Source organism: Dryobates pubescens, chromosome 7 (genome assembly GCF_014839835.1).
Source record: "Dryobates pubescens isolate bDryPub1 chromosome 7, bDryPub1.pri, whole genome shotgun sequence".
In the NCBI taxonomy this organism is placed as follows: Eukaryota; Metazoa; Chordata; class Aves; order Piciformes; family Picidae; genus Dryobates; species Dryobates pubescens.
Window position 1 is genome coordinate 8,964,690 of NC_071618.1, and position 22,021 is coordinate 8,986,710.

The 22,021-nt window shown below is 43.0% G+C and overlaps 2 protein-coding genes across 3 annotated transcripts in view; one reads left to right on the forward strand and one right to left on the reverse strand.

Annotated features, from left to right (window-relative positions):
- RAB20 (RAB20, member RAS oncogene family) overlaps positions 1 to 6,400 on the forward strand; it is a 75,542-nt gene extending 69,142 nt beyond the window's left edge. For both annotated transcript variants that reach the window (XM_054162870.1, XM_009898708.2), the window contains one exon: positions 5,312 to 6,400. In XM_054162870.1, coding sequence (XP_054018845.1) covers positions 5,312 to 5,832 — 521 coding nt within the window. In that variant the 3' untranslated portion in view covers positions 5,833 to 6,400. The remainder of the gene's footprint in view (positions 1 to 5,311) is intronic.
- Positions 6,401 to 12,533: 6,133 nt separating this feature from the next.
- Positions 12,534 to 22,021, reverse strand: part of COL4A2 (collagen type IV alpha 2 chain) — a 151,226-nt gene continuing 141,738 nt past the window's right edge. Inside the window, exons 41-47 of the mRNA XM_054162871.1 lie at positions 20,812 to 20,973; positions 20,578 to 20,676; positions 19,728 to 19,874; positions 19,094 to 19,210; positions 17,215 to 17,406; positions 16,629 to 16,915; positions 12,534 to 13,779 (exon numbers count right to left, since the gene is read on the reverse strand). Coding sequence (XP_054018846.1) covers positions 13,525 to 13,779; positions 16,629 to 16,915; positions 17,215 to 17,406; positions 19,094 to 19,210; positions 19,728 to 19,874; positions 20,578 to 20,676; positions 20,812 to 20,973 — 1,259 coding nt within the window. The 3' untranslated portion in view covers positions 12,534 to 13,524. The remainder of the gene's footprint in view (positions 13,780 to 16,628; positions 16,916 to 17,214; positions 17,407 to 19,093; positions 19,211 to 19,727; positions 19,875 to 20,577; positions 20,677 to 20,811; positions 20,974 to 22,021) is intronic.

The window sequence follows — 22,021 nt, forward strand, 5'->3', positions numbered from 1 at the left end:
ACTACTTCCTCCTGGATTACAGGGGAACTATACTCCTCCCTGACTCCATCTGCCAGCTCAGGAGGCCAGTTGTCAGGAAGACAACCTATCCTGCTATTGAAAATTGAGGCAAAGAAGGTGTTAAGTACCTCTACTTTAAATCCTCTCCCAGGGACACTTTTACTATTGGGAATTTTGTTGGAGGGAAACCAAATGTTGGCATTTTTCTAATACATCAGGGAAATCAGGTATTCAGATGTGTAAGAAATGAGCTCTCCAGTCCTTTCTGACTCATTTTTTTTTCCTCTAATTCCTACTTATGTTGTCCATGTTAATAATTTGGGTTGCAGAGCTTTATTTTTATCCCCAAGTAACCCCCAGGCATAGTTGCATTCTTAATAAAGCTCCTGACTTCAAGGGAAATGTGATTAAAGCCACCTACAAGGGATAAACATCAATCTTGACCAAAGTAGTGAAGAACTCTGTGTTCATCAGTTATCAAAACTTTACAGCCTGATTCATGTGTGGGCAGGGGACTTTCAGGGACCTTTATTGTTTGTTCTTTGATAGTCAGCATATATCTTGGTGCACAAACAGAAGTCTCAGTTCCCAGCAAAATGGTTTCCCCAAATGTCCTTTAAAGGGTCAGAACTTTGCTGCTTTATCTGCAAGCGAAAGGAAATGCTGTTCCTTAAAAAGGAGCTTCTTTGTCTAGTCCGGTGATCATGTGGATGTTCCCGCAGAGTTAACTGAAGACCATCAGGGTCACCCTTTGAACCTTCATCCACTGCAACTGAGTCTCATTTCTTTCTCATACTGATTTCTGTACTGTGTCAGGAGTGTTGTACTTTCTCTTTTCTTTCTGGTTTTTGCTCTTTCCTGACGGCACAGTTCCTATCTCTGCTTGTGTGCACTCAAGTTCAGACTCTCTTACAAAGGAGAAAGAATTTGAAAAGCAAATGTGTTTGTGTTAATTTTTCTCTATTGTTCAGATTACAGTCCAGTTTAAATTACAGTGAAAATCCTTGGAAAATACCTGGTTTATAGCCTAAGTATTCTTGCTCATTTTTTGATGCAATCTTAGTGTGCTTTTATTGCTTACCTTCATGCACTTCTCCACAAAACATTTATTTCAAGAACTCAGAATTCGGGGCCCTGCTCAGACTGTGATACCAGAGTAACAAGATTACTTTTTTCAGTACTTTCTGGAAGACCTCTGTGGTACACCTGTATTTGTGGTGTATTATTCTTTCAAGGCTTAAAGTAACAGTCTGTTTTGCATTCTTTCTTGTACATGCTCAACACTGAGAGATTTAAAACTTTCTCTTCAGGTAGAGTATTTCTTGAAAGGGTACACGTGTGAAGTTATGCTACTTGAGAAATTGTGGTGCAAGCCTTTGAAGAGGTTATAGGTAAGGAAGATTCAAATCTAGGTGGAGGAAATTTTTTGTTCTTGTAAACATCAACAGGAGGTTTCCAGGCTGCCTAGTATGCCATCCTTGGGAACAGTGGGCAGGAGGAGAGCTCCAAAAAGGTGTCTCGGGCAAAGGCTGGTACTGTTGGCAGTGAGTAGATCCCACAGGAGGGGAGGGAAGGGAAGAGGATCATTGGTCAGGCTCTGGTCCCATCCAGTGTTCACACGGACTGCCTAGGCCTCAAATTCAAGTCTCAGCCTTGCTCAGTTATTAGGCTGATGTCTTATGAGGTCTGCTTTTCTCCTCTTTCTTAGACTAGTTTATGACAACTGTCATAGGACTTGGAAAATACTTGTTGGCTATACTGCTCCCAAGTAGACTCTTGAGTGGGTCTACAACAGTGGGTTTCATATATTTGCTGGAAGAGCCTTTGAAAAGCTAATGGTGTTGCAGTTATGGCTGTAGGCTTGTTGACCTGCTGTGAATAAGGCAAAATATAAAGATGGAATGAAACATAAAAATTAAGTTCAGTTGCTTGGTGTAAAGACATTTCCCTGATGTTGTGTCTTTGTAGCTGATTTAGCTGCTCTTGCAATTTCTTTGATTGCCAATTATTTGATGGCTTTGGCTCTCTTCCCTGTTACCTTTGTTTTTTGAAAGGGGGAAATTGTTTAATTCTTGGATCCAGGATTAATTTAGCTAACTGCGTAAAGACATACGTGGTTGGAGTGGGACCAGATGGGTCCAGAGAAGGAATAACTTGCCATTAGGAAGGAGTGGCTGTTCCTATGCAGCAAGTTGTTCATTGTAATACCTGATACAATCTTGCCTGACATCTTGGAGACAGGTAAAAATACCTTGTGTAGTTTGTTGGGGTTTTTTTTCTGACATCTAGATTTTTTCCAGCCCTTAAGTGCCAGGAGAGATCTGCACAGGGAAACTGTGCTGTCAAAACAAATTATGCATTTTTTTCTTCATGTGGATTGTGCTCTGTGTGGGTGAGGAATAATTCCTCTGACATAATTAATCCCTTATGCAGGGTAAATTCTCCTTACTGCTCTTTCCCCTTTTCAACAATGGATTAGTTGTAAAGTAGCCAGTTTGTAGTTAGAGTGTAAAAGTGTCATCGTTTCTATTATGCTGTGCATGATTAGATTAGCATTCAGATTATCTAAAATAAGTATTGTTATAGTGCTCTGGTTCCTGCAGCAAGTGATTCTGGGAGCTGGGGTTTATGGCTTAGGCATCTGAAGTGGGTGTATGGAGGAGGATATATGTTCCATTGTGGTTTCCAGACCACAGTATAATCAGGGTTCAGATGAAAACAAAGTAGGTCACAGTACAAACTTCTGAAACACTGGAGGCTTTTAACATCTCAGTTGCAGTGCAGCTGAGAGCACAACTCTGAATGTGTGATGGGAGGAAAAAGTGTAAAAGCACTGACCTCCTCCCTCCTGTATATCCTGGGCTCTCTAGCACAGCATACCTGAACAAGAGCATATCCTTTTCTCCTCCTTCTTTTTTACCCCTTCTCCTACCTACCACATCATTGGTTAAGGGAAGACAAATAGGATGTTATACAAAATTGCACAGAAGCAATTGTCCATAAACTGCCTACTGCCTTTGTGAATGCCATTGATTGAACTGTTGATCTCTGCAATGTCATACAACGTTTATTGCCAATTATACACTGTGCAGGGAAGTTCTTAAGGTACAGCCATTATTCTTTTCCATGTGTAATCTTCATTTTCTGTCTTAGGAGAGAGAGTGAATAGTTGTTCCTGGGTTACTTTCTTAGTGTTAGGCCTGAATTTATAGACATCTCTTTGTCTTTCCCCCCCCAAGTTACTCACTAGCCTGAGAGATGCCACATTTTTAGCCTCATGCAAAAGTTTTGCATGCTTCTGAGTATCTTCACCAGCTTCCATTTATACTTCTTTACAGTGTACGCTGCAGCTTTTCAACTCTAGTTCTCTGTCAGTTACTGGAATTTCACTCAGTGTTAAAGGTGTGGTGAACTTTGGATTTCTTGTTCTAGCTTGATGTTTTCCAGTTTTGTTTTACTGATGATGCTTTGTCAATCTTCTGGCTACTACGGACTAGAGTCCAGAAGTGTGTCAAAGGGCTTATGATGGTGACTCAATGATCTGTTTTAACTTACATACCTGACTAGAGGCAGGCTTTAAGTTACTTACCAAGGGTGTGTATTCATGTGCAGATGTGTTTTCCCAGGACACACACTGGCCTGTATTTTTCATGACGAATTTCTTCTGCCTGTCTTGTTTCACAGTCATTTACAGGGATTTCCCGATGCTCATGGTGGTCAGTAGCATTGTACAGAAAATGGATGTTCAGATTTTTCTATAAATGGAGGCTCTGTGCAAAGAGACTGTGAAAAAAGACTTGAAAAAAATATGGTGGTTCTTAAATATTAAGAGGGGGGGGTGTTAAATTATTTCAAAATTATTTAATATATATACTTTTCTTCTTTCATTCATACTTCTGTCGTGACCTAAGGCTGACTCTGATGAGTATGTTTCATCTTTTTCTGAGTCAGGCTTTGGGGAATAAAGTGAATGTGCTGCAGCAAATTCTACATGTAGCAGATATTGCAGCTCTTGATAGGAAGAGGAAACACTCCCTGTCTTCTAATTTCCCTTAGTCCTTTGGAACTACTTAATCACTTCTCAGAATTTAAAGAAGAGTCACTTTTGTCTTCTGAGAAACAAATTTGAAAGGTACTATCAAGGTGTAGTTGGAAGTGCTGGTAGAAGAGGAGACTCAGGGGTGACCTTATTACTCTCTACAACTACCTGAAGGGAGGTTGTAGACAGACGGATGTTGGTCTCCCAGGCGGCCAGTACCAGAACAAGAGGACACAGTCTCAGGCTGCGCCAGGGGAGGTTCAGGCTGGATGTTAGGAAAAAGTTCTATACAGAAAGAGTGATTGCCCATTGGAATGGGCTGCCTGGGGAGGTGGTGGAGTCACCATCATTGGAGGTTTTCAGGAGAAGACTTGATGGGGTGCTTGGTGCCATGGGTTAGTTGTTTAGGTGGTGTTGGATTGGTTGATGGGTTGGACGCAATGATCTTGAAGGTCTCTTCCAACCTGGTTTATTCTATGTATGTATTCTGTTTGGCTTACAGAGATACTGAATGACAAGGAGGAAGAAATGTTTGAACTGTTGGTTGTTGAGCGATGCTCAACTTAAACTACTCTTAGCATATAGGGTTCTTAGCATTAGGGTTCTCTTTATTGTGTAGGTTTAATACTCAAAAAACCCCCATGAATACTTCCAGTGGGACGGATGCATATCCGTACTAATTCTATACAGCAGCATCAAAGACGAGAAGTCTTTTCCTCTGACGCCAATGTGCCTGAGAACTGTGGCCATGTAGCACAGGACTCAACTGCTTACCAAATCCTTCAAAACCCAGGAAGAAATGGGTTGCTAACTTTGATCCAGATTTTTGAACTGGATGTACTTGAAAGTGTGTGCTGAATTTATAGGGGTAATACATTCTAGCTGAATTTGAAAGAGCAGATCTTACTTTCTAAGTAGGTGGAATTCGCTGACTGTGGATGCAAGCAGGGTTGTTAATACTGTGGCATAGGCTGGCATGCAATTTAATACAGAGCAGACTTTCTTTTTCTTTCTGCAGCTGTGCATGCTGTGTCATGGTTGCTTGCTCACTCATCTTCACAGGTTCCCTGCTCCAAAATTGAGCAAGCAGTGCGCTGAGCTATTCTGTGGCTCTGTTGCACTCTTAAGGAAAAGCAAAAGGAAAAAAAGTTGAAAACGCTTCACTGCTTCATCCAAACTTGTGAAATTGGCTTAAAACTCCTTAAACTCCTTTTACTCAGTGAATGTAGCTTCCAGCACACTAATGTATTGTTGTGTTTAAACCTTTGCCAGGTCGGGAGCAGTTTCATGGCCTCGGGTCTATGTACTGCAGAGGAGCAGCTGCTGTGATCCTCACGTATGATGTGAACAGCCTCCAAAGCCTGACAGAGCTGGAAGAAAGATTCTTGTCGCTGACAGACAGCGCGAGCGCCGACTGCATTTTTGCTATTGTTGGAAATAAAGTTGACCTCACCGATGACTGTGCTCTACCACCAGATGAAAATAGACCTGAGAAGGCTGTTGCTGGCTGTGGCTCCAAAGTGCGAAAGCAAGTCCGTGCGGAGGATGCGATTGCGCTCTATAAAAAGATACTGAAATACAAAATGATAGACGAGAAGGATGTGCCAGCAGCTGAGAAAATGTGCTTTGAGACCAGTGCAAAAACAGGATACAAGGTGGACTACCTCTTTGAAACCGTGTTTGAGATGGTAGTCCCGATAATTGTACGGCAGAAAGCGGAGGGGCCATCGCAAACTGTAGACATCACAGACTACAAGCCAGCAAAAAGGACAAAATCTGGATGTTGTGCCTGAACCATTTACATGATGTCAGCAAAGGGGAGTGAGTGTTCACTCCAGCAAACTGAGGAGTAATAAGTGCTTACAGTTCACCAGGAAGGAAATGACAAAGAAAAAACAGACTAAAATGGTGTGCGTGGAAAAAACCCACAAACAAACAACAAATCTTGTGACCTTTTAAAAGTTCCTGGGAGGCTCTGGGTATGAAAATGGGAATGTGAATGGAATTATGGACGAAGACTTGCCAGTTTTCTTGGTCTCTGAAGAGAAATGGTGTGTTAGTACAATTGTTAGCGACAATCATTTGAACAGTTTTGAAGGAGTCTGATTCCCTTCTTTTAAGGACTCGCCATTTCATGCTGCATGTAGATGATCTGTTTGTGTACTCTCAACAGCCTTCACGTGATTGTCATCTTTCCCCTTGTGGCTCTAACTTTGGAAGAATGAACACAATACTTTTTTATTCTCAAGAAAAATAAAGAAAATCAAGGTATAATTTATATTTGTAGCTAAGAAATCAATTACAGTCCTTGAATGTCAGATTTGACAGTGTAAGACTCGGAAGTTCAACTATTAAAATCACTTTGGCTATGTATTGTTCATTTGGAGACATTATTTATGTGAGTTTTCCTTCTATAGTGGGCTTTCATGTATTGCTAGCCAGTGTCACAGCTCTTGCTGCAAGTTGCAGAAGGACTTTTTCCCCCCCCCCCTTTTCTTTTTCTTTTCATTTTACCCTTGTAATTCATTTTACTGTGGATACCAAAGGGGTTTTTTGGGGGAATGAAGCAGTTTTCTATTTTTTCTGCATTTTGTAGAGGCCACCATATGATGCCTATAGGATACTATGATGTTGAATATCTGTGTTCTGTTTCCCTCCCAGCTCCCCCAGGCAAAGCTGCAGCTTTGAGTTTTAGCAGTTTGTATGACACTGTCATCTACCTGGAGGGAAGTGAGAAGTGGCAATTTCTGATGTGAAAATGGGTAATGCAGGAGGAAGGGAAAAGAAACTGCCTTATGTGGACTAGAAAGACACAGGAAGAAGCACTAATGAAGTACAAGGTTCCTCTCCTGAGGAATGAAATGCAATGAAAATATAGGGGCTAACACTCAATACTGCTCTTAGAGTTTCCATACCCTCTTGGCTACAAAGAAGGCATGCAGTAACCCAGGAGCTTGCACTGAGACACTGTGACCACAGCAAGGAATTGCTAGTTTTTAAAACAACCAACCAAACACACCCCGACACAAAACACCTCCTACAACTAATAGAAAAAAACAGATCCTCCCCCAAACAAACAAAATCCCCAGAGATTCACCTCATCTTTCCAGTTATGCAAGTTGTTATGTGGGAACTCCTTCACCTTCCCGTGGATGCTTCTGGCATAGCTTTCCAAAACTAGGGTTGGTTGTTCCTGTGCTCTGTCGTTGCCTTTCTCTGTCCCACCCAAATGACACTACGTCGTACCCAGGGAGGCAGTTCGTACACGAATAATGAATGGTATGATTGCTAAGTATATTTAAGACTTTTGTTGGTTTTTTTTTCTTTCTCCAAACTACATCCTCTTGAGCAACTTGCTGAAGAGTAGTAGCTTTATTTTCTGCCTTCAAGTTTATGCACAGCACACATAATGGAGAAGAATGTCTCAAGAGAAAAGTACCAGTACCTCCAGTAGTCAGGAGGTCAGACTGACATTAATCCTCAGGATGGGGCATCTACTGCCTCTCTGGGCAACCAGTTCCGAAATTTCACTGTCCTCATCATAAAAAAATTCTTCCCTATATGTAGTCTAAACATACCTTCCTTTAGTTTAAAACCATTACCCCTTGGCCTACTGCAGTAAGCCCTACTAAGGGTTGTCATCCTTTGGATTTCCTTGGGGTTTGCAGTTTAACACCTACCAATGTGTCAGAGACTTAACTGCACCTGCTCTGTGGTATCTAAAACCATATGCAAGTAAAAGCCTTCTAGCTATTAACAAAATTCCAAGACCAGTATCTACTCTTCCCTCAGGCCTGGGAAGAGACAGGCTACAACCTCAGTCTTGTTTGGGACCAAAGCCATCTCCCAACATGTGTGAGATATCCACCATTGGCTTTGCTGCATCTGTTGACAACTGACCCTCCAGCATGCACTGGTTGCAAGGTCAGGCTTTTGGGAGGTTGTAGACAGACGGATGTTGGTCTCTTCTCCCAGGCGGCCAGTACCAGGACAAGAGGACACAGTCTCAGGCTGCGCCAGGGGAGGTTCAGGTTGGATGTTAGGAAAAAGTTCTATACAGAGAGAGTGATTGCCCATTGGAATGGGCTGCCTGGGGAGGTGGTGGAGTCACCATCATTGGAGGTTTTCAGGAGGAGACTTGATGGGGTGCTTGGTGCCGTGGGTTAGTTGTTTGGGTGGTGTTGGATTGGTTGATGGGTTGGACGCGATGATCTTGAAGGTCTCTTCCAACCTGGTTTATTCTATGTATATGTATTCTTTGGGGCTGGTCATTCAGAAGGTACAGAATTGGGAAAATATTTGTAAATTTACCATCTAGCACTTCTTAAGGTATAAATGTTTGCAATTCAGTTGCACCAACATGTGATTATTATGAGATCTTAAAGAATTCGTAGTCTTTCCTAAAGCTCCAACTTGTGTTTTTTCACTGAAAGATTTGCTGCAGGAGCCAGTCATGCATGCTGTGCTTTTGTCCATAGGGCAGCACTTCTCTGGCGTGGTCTTTGTGGCTTTTGAGTGCTGCTGGCTCTTGTTCTTTGAGGAATGTCTGAGTTATGACAAATTGTCACTCTGCCAACCTGTGAGAAATTGTCAAGTTGTACAGCAGAACCTGAAGGCTGTGTAATACATGGGAACGATTGATGAGGTCAGGAGATGGGGATTGCTTGGTGTGCTTGCTATCCCCATTTTTTTACTACTTTCTGAAGTCAGATTGTGCCTTGAAACAAATCTTGAAGGTTTCTGGAGATTGATTTTTCTTTTTCTTTTTTTTTTTTTCAGTTTTACTGGTGATTTAAACTCTGCTGTAGCTGAGCTCCATTTTTACAGCCCAGTGTTGATGCTCTGTCTGCCACAGCAGTGCCTGTGCATGTCTGCAAGCATTATTAGAGAGCACAATTCAATCCTCCACACTGAAACTCTGCTGATTGTTTCCTCTGTTTAGCAGTGCTTTGGGTTTTTTATGTTTATTTTATTTTGGTTGTTGGTTGTTTTTTTTTAATGACCTAGAGGAGCTATACAATATGACCTGCTCTTGTGCTTACTAAAGGATCGTAACATGAATTCCTTGATTTCCATGTTGCTCCAGGAAGTGCATCCTGATATCCCAGCCCCACTAAGGCACTTACCCTCCCTGTCTTATGTAATTATACCAGAACAATTCAGCTTGGCTTATTAATGGGGAGGAGCAGTGAATCTGCAGGGTAAGGACTGGCAGCACAGGAACTGTCCTGATGTACACTTATTCTAGCTCTTGTCATCTTAACAGACTCACAATCTAGCAATCGATGTACTTTTAGCAGAGCAGCTGTAGGCTGGGCCACTAGTCCAGCTGGGCCAGTGCTTGTTGGGCCTGTTAATGCAGGCATTAGCAGTGGCTGTGCTATCCATCTGTTCGATACTAGCTCTTCTGCATCACAATGTGGGATTGTTTTCCCCATTATTAACCTTGGTGTGCAACCTGGAGCCAGGCTGGTCATGGCTGTGCTGCTGGAGCCAAGGGAAACCCTTTCCTGCCAGGACTGCCAATGCAGGGCAAAAGCAGGGACCCAGGTGCTCTGTCTTCTCTGCCTCTGGGGAAAACCTTGTTTCACAAGTATTTATTTTCTTCTCTCTCCCTGTTACGTTTGTCTGGATTATGTGAAGTGTTTGAACAGTGAAATCAAAAGGGTTATATTTTTTGCCATGCTGTGTGAATGTGAGCTACAGGCTTGCCTGTGTCTGAGGTGATAGCTGAGCCAGGCTGTGACCTGATGGGGAGGGAGGGATGGCAAGGCAAGCAGGTGAGGGTCTGTGCCAGGCTAGTTGGAAAGGCGCCATGCTGCTTCCTGCCCTTTGTGATGATAGTGCAAGACCGAGGTTGCTGTTGGCCCATGCGTGGGTAGAGGGGCTGCTATTAACTGCTACAACTTACGTACTGGTGCACTGGGGTGCCATCAGTACATAAGCAGTGACCTCTGCTCCTCTTCTGGCAGCAATCTGATACCTTCTGTTGCAGGGTCATGTTTTCAATTTGTTATTTGCTGATTTTCTATTGCCAGTAGCTGTGAACAAGCCCAGTCAGGTAGGGTGTGAATGAACTCGACTGATCTAGTTGATGCATTCTGAGGAAATGGTGTCAACTGATGTTGCTATCCTGACTTCACTACATCTGTGCTGATACAGACTGATGCACTATTGCCTACAGAAGGGGAATATGATCTCTAGATTCTCCAGGCTCAGTTTTATGTTATACTTCAGTGTGTTTTCAAACATGAAAGTGTGGGAAGCAAATGGCACACTTTGACCAAGTCAAACCTTCTGCTCCAAACCCAGGCAAAACACTTGTTGTTCTTTTACATCTGAGGCTGGGGCACTATAGTTCAGTAAAAAGGCAGTTTTGTTTTGCTGTCACTGAGTTTTTCCCATATAAAAATGTTTTAATTTCTTGGAAGTGGGATGACTGAATCATGGAACGGTTTGTGTTGGAAGGGATCTTAAAAGATCATCTACAGCAACCCCCCCTGCTGTGGGCAGGGATGTCTTTCACTAGATTAGGCTCCTCCAATCCCCCTCTAACCTGACCTTGAACACTTGCAGGGATGGGGCATCCCCAGCTTTTCTGGGCAACCTGTCCCAGTGTCTTGCTACCCTCTTCATAACAGATGTCCTCCTTTTGTCCAATTGAAATCTATCCTCTTTGGTTTGAAAACAGCTGCCCTGTTTCCTGTCAATACATACTTTTGTATAAGGTCTCTTTTCATCTTGCTTATAAGCTGCCTTTATTTATTGAAAAGCCACAACAAGGTCTCCCCAGACCCTTCTCTTCTCCAGGCTGAACAACCCTAACACGCTCAGTCTTTCTTCATAGGAGAGGATGTAAACTTGCAGCTAAGAAGCTGTTTGTGTCAGTTCCCCTCCATACAGTTCTCTGAGTTAGCTCACCAGGTGAAATCCTCTGGCTGCACCAAGCGTTCCACGTGTCTGCACGCATCAGCTCCCTCCCCTTCTCAAACAACGATTACGCAGGCTTCTGAGAAACAAGGATACGAAGCACATGACATACACAAGCAAAGTACAGAACTTCAAATCTGCCTGGCACCTTGTGGGATTTTGTAATTTGGTTTTTTCTTCCTGCACCATGCCTGTGCGCTCAACTCATCACTGTGCCACTGCCACGCTGAACAAACTTTCTAAGGATGGTTTGTGCAAGACAAAATGAAGAAGCAAAGCAGGTGTTGGAGAAAGATCCATGTGCTGAAGTTCTACATGCCAAAAATAATTTAAAAGCATTAGCTGTGCAGGAAGATAAGGCAATCTGATACCCATGACAGCCCAAACAGTTTACTGCTGTTGTGGCCATAATTGTTTTTACAGATTTCTGTAAGATCCATGTGAATTCTTTTTCAGTGCTGAAGGGGCTGCATTGCCAGAGTTGTCCGCTGTAAAAATTGCAGGTGATAAGTGTGTGCCCATCTCGCAACCACTGACGGCTGGCAACCCAGGGAAGAGGTGACTGCTGATTCTTGGCTGTTTGTCACTGTCACCTGTAATTCAAAAGAACTGGCGAATACAGCACAGGTCTGCCCCACGCTGTTTGCAACATTTTCAATTCAAAACAATTTGTTTAGCTGAAACAAATACTGGTGTGATTAGTTTGTATCAGGGCTACCTTTAAAAAGCAACAGCATGGCTAGAGACCTCTTCAAGGTCAGGTAATTTCCCTGTTTGTGTACATACCTAATTACATGTACAACTAATACAGGTCCGACAGTGTGTTAACTAAAGGACTTCAACTTAGTTTTTTTGTGTGTATTTTTTGAGGGGGTAATGCTTGTCAAGTTTGGTTAATGTTGGCTTCCTGAATGTTGTAAGAATATGCATAACATGTTGCTTTAATCTGCAACATCACCATTTCTTGGCTTAAATCATTCTTCTTAACAGATAAATTTCAGTGGAAGGAACTTTCTGGTAGTGATTCTTCTAATTCCTCAGGTGCAAAGGAAGTCACTCAAGAGCAGACCACACACATTGTGTAGAAAAATCCCTTTTACAAAATGTAAATCACCAACAAATGGAGGTGTAGAAAAAAGAAATCCAGGTTTTATTTATGATACAGTGAGCATGGAATGCAATTACAAAAGCCAAGAAGCGCCTGAAGCAGGGGTGAGGTGAACTGTTGAAAAATCAACTGTCATTGCTATAAAAGTCTCTGTTCTCAGTTTTAAGCATTCAGGTATAGAATTGGACTATATGAATAGGAAAGGTGCAGATGATTCTTTCTTTCTCCCCCTGTCTTGCAGTAGTGACAAACAAATTCAGGCTAAATTGCTTCTTTCTGCAGAAGGAAATAGGTAGCCATTCTGGCCATTTATCAAGCCTGGCAGGCAATGGCATGGTTCTCTATGGGAAATGATGATGTTAAATGAATAGCTTGCTTCCTTCCCCTTTGCTCTTGTAGATGTGGCTGTGTGTAAATTGGGATGGTGCTCATCCTCTTGCTGCATGTCCTTTGCCTTCAGACAGACAACTGGCATGTCTGGAAGTTGTTTTAAGGTCATTGACCAATATGCTCCCCTGCAAAACCTACCCTGTATCTAATAGCTGCTCCAGCAGTATATGGTTAAAATCTGTTCATGATGAGTGGCTTTGCTGCTGAGGGGAATATCTGCAATGGAAAAACCACTCTGTGTCACTGCTGTGGAGCAAGAGACCTTTGGCCTGGAGTGTGTCTATAAAAGAATCATCAAGCTTGGAAAATAAAATGCTGACCATCATCATATACTCTCCTAACCAAAACAAAAAGAGTTGCATTTTGTGGTCACTATCTTTGGGAGACCTGTGGGCTGCTTTGCTATTGCCGGTGGTTAAGTGCTGAAGCATGCTGAGGCTTGGGAAAAAAACCAAACAAAACCAAACCCAACAAATGCACTGAAAAGATTATTGCTTTGGTGTGTTTGAAACGCCCAAGCATAAAATACTAAAATCAAAGTTACATTTCTGTGCTGGGCATGGCACTTTCCAGAGTATATTTTCAGTACTTTGCAAGGGTTTAGCACTTTGATCACCCTGTGTTAATTTATGGAACTGCAGCTGTTAGTGTCTGCTCTTGTAATAAACAGAGTAAATAGAAAAGATACCTGCTACATTTACTTCAAAGAATGTATGTATCTGACCAAGGTAACCATTTATTATTGAAAGTTGGGGTGTTTTTTTTCTGGTGTTTCAAAGCTGTGAGTATTTGCATCATTTGGCAAATGACATAATGTTAGAGTAGCCAGAATTGTATACATGCTATATACTAGGAGAACACAGCACTAGATCCAGGAGTTAGACTTAATTTGTGTTACACTTACTTGCTTTTACAGACACTTTAAAAAAGACTTTTTCCATTCAGCTGTTGAGGTGAGGTAATAAGTTAAAAAAGCACCAACATGACTTATTCAAATAGAGGGTTTCACTGTATAAGAACTACATGATAAGCAGGTTCCTTATACTGTGAAAGACTTCTATAAATTTTTCATACAGACTTGACATCTGCTGATATGGCTTCGGATGAGTCCTGCCTTGAGCGTATCTGCCGAAGGCTTGCTCTGGAAGGGCTGGTCAACCGTAGTGAGCCAGAAGCTGTATTTATTTGCAAAGTAGTGACAGGTTCCACGTGCACCATTGCATTCGATGAAAGGAGTCGCTCTGAAATCTTCCAGGCAGCTCCCAGGGGAAACCAGTGACTGTCCTCCACCTTCATCACCAGCAGCAGTGTGCTAAATGAGACAAGGAGGGCAGCATTCAGCATGCAACCTCAGGCAATACTGTCAAAAACTTACACAGGGAAAAAGAGAAAAACTACAGCAATTGCTCTTAATTCTTATCTCCAGAACACAGTCAGCTAATCCTGCAACTCTGTAAGGCTTAAGGGTTTCACCATGCTTTAGCTGTACAAAGAAACTAGCTCGTTTGTTGATACCACTTTAAACTTTTCTGACAAACGTCTTTTCTATAGTTAAGATTTTTCACTGTTGGAAGTACTAGAACTGGAGAATTATTAGGTGGGAAGAGCTCACTGGAGGTCACTTCAGCCAGTCCTCTGCTCAAAGCAGGGCTGACTCCAAAGTTGCCCTCGGTCGCTCCAGGGCACTGTCAAGTTGTTAATACCTCCAAGGATGGAGTTTCCACCAACTCTCCGGGCAGCCTGTTCCACTGTTTTGATTACCCTCACTGAGAACTTTCCACCATATATGTAACTGGAATTTCCCTAATTATGAAGTCTGTCTTACTCTGCATTGCACAGGAGGAGCCCTGTGGAAACAAAATTAGCTTCTGCAGAAATAGCTCGGTCCATCTATGACATTTTCTTTGACAGTAAATCACACCAGAATCAAGCATCTTTACACCACTCAACTACTACCTTTGACATATACTGTGGTAATGAACTCAGTGTTACTTTTTCTCTGTCAAAGGCATCACTAACAAAGGAAACATTTTTGCTGGCCCTTTATGAGCTGTACAGCTGCATTTTTAAGTGAAGCTGTTAAATTTTCTGTTAAGAAACGGAAGGACTTTGCAATATAAAAGAAAACAGTAGGGAAATAAAGTTGACAAATGCAGAGAGAAGTCTGGGCACGATGAACATGTTTGCCTGCCTATGTTTTAATAAACACCATAGTAAGAAAGCACAGGCTGGCTTGGTTTATGCTGCGAGAGGCCCACTGTGTTCATATAAATGAGTAACAGAAGTGGCTACCTTTTAACAGAGTAAAGGACTCTGATCTCTGGTTAGTGGAAGATATTGCTGAGCTTTAAGTAGCCATTAAAAAAAAAACCCACATGAATGAAAGATCCCAAACAGCAACAAACCAACTATCTCCCCCCAAAATCCCCACCAGCCTACCAGCTGTCTTGCAAAATTTGCTCAACTGTGAAGTCTAGGAACCAATCCTTTCTGTCATCCCTCTGCAGGAATAAAGTTAGTAAGAAGCAGCATATAGCTCCCCACACAGCTTTGAGGCCTTTGCAGTTGGAGCTGAATAGTAGTTAGTGAAAACTGCACATGCTATTTGAGGCCTGGTTTGGGAGTAGACTCCACTTGACAGCCTCAGCATGAGCACTGGTGGTGTACAACCAGTAACTCTAAGCCTCTCATCTCTTCTCTTGGCCATGGCTCTTCATCCTGCTGTAGTGCTTATGCAATGCCACCTTTCTGGGATGCATGAGAGTGGAGTGCCCTTGCTATACGAAATGTCACTGTCTTCTATGGCTGTTTAGGCAGGAGTCCATGATGACTCCCTTTGTGATTGTACCATACTCAGGGAAAGGGGCTAACAAATTTAAGCCAAGGAAGTAAAGCAGTATGTACTCTAAGATAACCACAAGAGTGCTGTACTTCTTCCATAACTGCCCGAGAAGCAAAACTGTGTACACCACACATTTCGTTTGGTTTGAATGCTAGCAGGGAAAATGTGAACTCTTCTCACGGTGTGTTCCATGGTGCTGGCAGACTTTACCCTGGCAAAAGGGTCTTGCTAAGGTTACAACTTTGTTCTTAACAGTGCTTAGTGTTTACACAGAGCTGCTTTGCAAACATTTAACTGATCCTTGGAATTCTGGTGAAGTAACTATGAGACTGGTATCAGGGCTTTTTATAGAAGTAAAAAGAAAGGTCAGATGTAAGACTGGTCAAAAATTTGACCTATCCTCTCGAAACATTTTAATTTTTCTGTAACTAAATGAAGAAAATCAGATTTGCCCTAACATTTTCTGGAAGAAAACCACCCCAAATCCAAAACCCCTTGGCTTTTAACAAACAAATGGTTGTTACTAAGATTGACTGTTGTTCTTTCATGACTTTTTCAGCCAGATTTTTTTTTTTCCTAACCCTCTTTCTTTTAGCATTCAGTTCAGTCTTTAATGAGTTAAAAACATGCCATACTGTTGCAGGTTTTGACTCTCACGTATGTCAAGCAAGGCAGAAAAATGCACATCTGTCAGATCATTCACTAACACATTCACTAGCTGCTTTTTTATCATGTCAGTCCCTCCAGTGCTTACATGATCCCTTTGTACAGCCTTGCAAGGAAAGCAGGCCAGGCTCTTTGGTAGGTTTTCTGCTGCACACCTATCACTAAGTTTTCCCGTAACATCCTATTTGTGAGATCACAAGATCTAGGAAACTCTGTAAGCTGTGGGATATACAGCCATGGGATACACAGCTCAGCTCTTGTTGCCACTGGAGATACAACAGTAAAGTTTTAATTTTAAAAACAACAAAAGGTTGTCTCTGTCTCCTGACAAAGCGAAAGAATTCAGAGTCTGAATCTTCAACCAAATATCAATGAAGTTAGATTTCCAAAAGAAGAGGAAAAATTTTGGGTTTATCTCCAAAGCAGCTTCCTAAGAGTGATGTAAATAACTAACTCCCAGTCCTTAGCTGGGAAAATGCTGTTGCACCTCAGTGCAATCCACAGCTGTCCCTATGCTCTGCTCCAAAGCACTACTTTGTGCATAAAGACTACAGAGGCTATCCTGACAAAAAATTCTCTAAACCAGAGACCCCTTTCTAGTATCTAAGACTCAAACATAAACCCCAGTGCTGCACGAAATAGAGAACAAATACCATAAGGAAGGAATAGCCAATCCATAAACTGCGCCAGCCTTCAGGGCAGTGAGGAATAGAAGCTTCTTGGCTATGGACGGCGATTGCCACAGCTGGGGCCTCACAAACTGAGCAGCGACTGATATATGGCTTAATGTCATCTTCTGCCACAGGCATCATTGGAAGAGGTGCTGTAGTTGAGAGCCAGTAGGATTTATCATTTCGACTTGCGTAGTAACAAATATCGCCAGGGTTGCAGTAGAGGAAGGGCATAGTGCTGAAACGAGCCAAGCAGGAGCCAGCCAGCCCTGTAAGAATTTAGAAAATAAAAAGGAAATTATGGCAATCATTCTCTCAGAAGACAGTGCACATTTTTAGTTTCCTGCTCCTTCCCAGGCATGTGCCAGTAAACCCCTGTGTTCCAGAACAACATTCACTGGCTTTACAGAACCAGCTGAACAATGCTAATGACTTGTAGAAGCATTCTCAGGGACACTTGGCAGACATACAATTTTAATCTTCTCATTCCAGCTTTCTTCAACTTCTATTTATTTATTTGTGCCAGAGAAATGGCATTTAGGCTGCTGTCAGCAATACCTGCACGTACCTAAATCCTGGTTGTGTGCTTTCTCTTGCCCTTCGAAGTACAGTAGGCTGTATCCACTCCAGAGTTTGTTCATGCCAACTGGGCACATTGGCTCTTGATCAGACTGGCTGTGCTTCACCAGCAGGTAGCCCATGCTAATGCTGCGACCCGGCATGCCTGGCAACCCAGGGCTACCAGGGCGGCCTGGCTGACCTTAGAAAAGGAGGGAGGAAAGAAATAATACGGTTTAGTTTGTCATAAAAATGCTCCCAGGCTTGCTTACATCCCAGCCAAGCTGCTGATCAGAGAAGCACAGAATCAGCCAGGTTGGAAGAGACCTCCAAGATCATCAAGTCCAACTGATCACCCAACCCTAACTAATCAACTAAACTATGGCACTGAGTGCCTCATCCAGTCTTTTCTTAAACACTTCCAGGGACACTGACCCCACCACCTCCCTAGGCAGCCCATTCCAATGGGCAATCACTCTTTCTGTGAAGAACTTCTTTCTAAGATCAAGCCTAAACTTCCCCTTGCACAGCTTGAGACTGTGTCCTCTTGTTCTTGCCTGGGAGAGGAGACCAATCCCCACCCTTCAGGTAGTTGTAGACAGCAATAAGGTCTCCCCTGAGCCTCCTCTTCTCCAGGCTAAGCAACACCAGCTCCCTCAGCCTCTCCTCATAGGGCTTACGCTGGAACTATGGTAAGTTATCCATGAAGGAGCTGCTGTTCTAGATTATAGCTTTTGAAGTAGATTTGTGCTGGATCTGGCTCCCTGGTTTCTAAGATGATGTATTTCACTCAGAGCAAGGGAGTCACATAAAAAGTTCTGATAAGCATACTTTGTACAGTACAGATGAGCATATCTTTACTTTAAAACATTGTACTAGTCGAAAATTAACTAGCATTTTTTGCTTCATATGATTAAAACTATGCTCTGCAAATATGTTTTTTTCAGTGTACTTAGCTAATTAAGGTAGTAATCATTCTGCTCTTTGATTGGGAAAGGACATAGGTATTTCTTTCATAAATACATTTCCCTCAACATCATCCACCTGAATATCACCTGCCCAGTCCCATCTTTGAGGTCTCTTCCAACCTTGGTGATACTGTGATACTGTGATACTGTGATAGAACATGAGGCTGAAATACTTAAGAGAAAACCAGTGCAGAAATAGAATCATAGAATCAATAAGGTTGGAAAAGACCTCAAAGATCATCAAGTCTGACCTGTCACCCAAGACCTCATGACTACTAAACCATGGCACCTAGTGCCACGTCCAGTCCCCTGTTGAACGTCTCCAGGGACGGTGACTCCACCTCCCTGGGCAGCCCATTCCAATGGCTAACAACTCTCTGTGAAGAACTTCCTCCTCACCTCAAGCCTAAACTTCCCCTGGTGCAGCTTGAGACTGTGTCCTCTTGTTCTGGTGCTGGTTGCCTGGGAGAAGAGACCAACCCCCTCCTGGCTACAACCTCCCTTCAGGTAGTTGTAGACAGCAATAAGGTCTCCCCTGAGCCTCCTTTTCTCCAGGCTAAACAATCCCAGCTCCCTCAGCCTCTCCTTGTGGAGCTTGTGCTCGAGGCCTCTCAGCAGCCTCATTGCCCTTCTCTGGACACGTTCAAGTGTCTCAATGTCCTTCTTGAATTGAGGGGCCCAGATCAATACACTCAGATCAAAACAAACTCACTCACACGAGTGGATTGATACCCACATCTATCGAAATGCATTCCAAAAATACTGCTTTCAGTAACTGTTAAAAGTTAGTTGTCCTTTTGAGGAAGCTTTGAAGACAGAAACTTTCTCCCCCTCCTACCTACCCAGTGACATCATAACCACAGAACAATTTATGGCAGTGAAAAGGGAAAGAGGGAAGAAGTGCTGTGCGACATCTCTTACCTTCAAATCCCACTGGACCCTGAAACCCTGATGCTCCTTGTTCACCTCTGGAGCCGGGAGGAGCTGGAATGCCACCCCTGCCCGGGGGTCCTGGTTGTCCAGGTGAGCCTCTGAAACCTTGTATCAATAATGATTACAAGCACAGTGATTGGAGCGGTATCAACATGCACATGGTTGGTCCTATCTACCAGGTTTACCATTTTATGCTAAAGGCAAGATCCTATGGTTCTTGCTCAGGCAAAGAACACTGACTGCTGGGATCAAGACTACACAAGTCCCACAGCCCCAATCTTTTACTCTTGCCACCACCATGCATCTCTGATAAGGCAAGTAGCAAGAGGTGCACTTCATCAGGTCCACACATCAACAACACTACATTCCCTGGATTGACAGAACATTTCCACCAAAGAAAGTTGGTGTTGCTTTGACTGTGTGAGTGATGGCAAAGTTCTGCTTATTTTCTGAGTGCTAGGAGGAGGAGGAAAGCCAAGCCCTAGCTTTGAAAGACCCTAGCTTTGAAAGACTCTCCTTTATGACTTACAGAATTTAAAGCAGAAGAATGCCAAAGCAGTGCTCTGCTGGCCTCATTCTGCTAAGGGGAACTAAGCTTTCATTCCAAGTGTGTGATTCCTACCTGGATCACCTGGTGGACCCTGAGGTCCCATATCTCCTGGGCTTCCTTGAGGTCCTATATTTCCACGGGGGCCTGGTGAACCTTGCTCAGCAACCAGCCTTGAAGGAACAGGGGGCAGACCAGGAGAGCCTGGAGGGCCCTGAAAGCCTGTGATTAGAAGCACGATGAAATAGTTTGATTTAAAAAAACAACCCATATTTTATTTACTATGCCATCATCTACAGATAGGTTGATGTTACGTGACTACATATGTGAGAGAGGGACTGTGGTCTCACCACCCTCAGTACAGAAGCTGCATTTATTATACTGGGGGAACATGTATGAGTATAGAGATTGTTTTCTCTGGACAGCATGCAGATAAGCAGAAGGAAATGAATGATGCTACTGGCTCCCTCATTTATGATGCAGGAACCTGGAAAGTTCTGCCCGTGCAGCCAGCAGCTCTCTGAGGTCTGGCTCCATTTTTTGGTGGGCTTCAGGAGGCACAAAGCTATGATGGATTAGACAGAGTGAAGGATTTTAAAGATAGTTCTAAATATCCAATACTTCTATTCTGTAAGATGATTAGATCAGGAATTCTTGGTTTTTTTTTTTACCTCCTGAAGTGGCTCTGATTTTGGAGTTGGCACCTCATAGTACAAAATAAATTCATAAAGGCAAACAGTTGACCACCCATGATAAATTCAGGCATTTGTCCACTGACGTTTGCCATGGTCATGTGGGTTGCAGGAGACTCCAGAGTTCATCTAGCCCAACCTCATGCCCAGAGCCGGGCCAGTTAGATCACCTCTGTGGAGCTGCAAAATGAGTAATTTAGAAAAGAGTCAGGCATCTGACTTCACTTACTCACCAGTTACTCCTCTGTCTCCCTTGGGTCCAATAGGTCCCAGATCACCTGGAAATCCTACTGTGCCCATAAAGCCGATGACACCTTGTTCGCCCTTACGACCTTTAAGACAAAATGCCAGGTGGCATTATTACAGGTCAACAAAGATCAAGTGAGTACAAAAATCATATTATTAAAGGTATTGTGGCATAAGAAGTTCTCTTGCCCCCAGCCAGGATCAGCGTTTCCCATCCTTACCTTTTGGTCCAGGGTAACCAGGAACACCAGGTCTTCCTGGTAATCCAGGATCACCTCTACTTCCTTTTTGGCCAATTTCTCCTGTCACACCTGTTAGTCCACTTTCTCCTTTGCTTCCTGGTGAAGCAGGTATTCCAGGTTGCCCCTGTAGTCCTGGATAGCCTGTTTAGAGCACATACAGGTTGTAGTCTCTTTATACTTGGGCACAGGGGAAAATAACGATGCTACATAATCATATCCCATTAGGTTTTATTTCCTTAATTTAAGCAGAGAGCTGATGCTTAGCTCCCCAATGGACTTATTCAGCACTCCAGCTCCTGCTCTCAGGCTGGCATACCCTTCTGCTGCAGTGGCAGAGGAAATAGAGCATGCAGCTCCCACAAAGCATAGTGTTATCTCAAGCAAGATTTGGGCAGAAGTGGGGTGTCTGCTGAGATACAGCCTTCACTGAGCTATTCCTGCCCAGCCAATGCCCCAGTTAACTAGGTGCCTCTTTGCTTCATCCTAAATTCTCCAAGTAACTAGGGAGAAATCAGAGAGCAGAGAGTATCTGACTCAGTGCCAGGTGCTAAATAAACCAGTATCTTCTGGTTCCATGTATCTTACTGCTTCAATTAAACATCTGGATACAAACTACTTCACACTGTCTTGAGAATTCTGGGAACATCTTCTTTTTCCAGAATTACAAATTTTCTGAAGCTAAACCTGGCATGTTTCTCTTTGGTTACCTCTGCTGTCTAAGACAACATTTGGACCCTGTTTCCAAGGAGAGAGGGATTCAATAACTAGGGTTTTGAGTGGGGCTGCCTGATGAAGTTGGATCATGTGCGGATAAGAATAGGAGATGCATGCAGCAAAGTACCATTTTGGCTGGGAGATGGTGTTTCCATTCCCACTCTCCCAACTGCTTCTATTATTACTTTTAAATCCAATGATTACCTGGAGAGTGGGAATTCATATGCAGAGTTAGGTGTTTCCCTCTCTGTTTGGAGACTGAGGCATTTTGTTGGTTTTCAACTGGTTTCCCAGTTGTAAGGCATTTGTAACATTCCTAAGGGGTTTTTTTTGCTGAGTTTACATAAAAACTTCCATGCATGGTGTAAAGATGGTAATGGGACACCTGCAACTTCTTCTACCACTTCTTCTACAAGCTCTTCACCATGGTACTACAGTTTGAAATGACTGTAGAGTTCAATAAACAGCAAGTGTA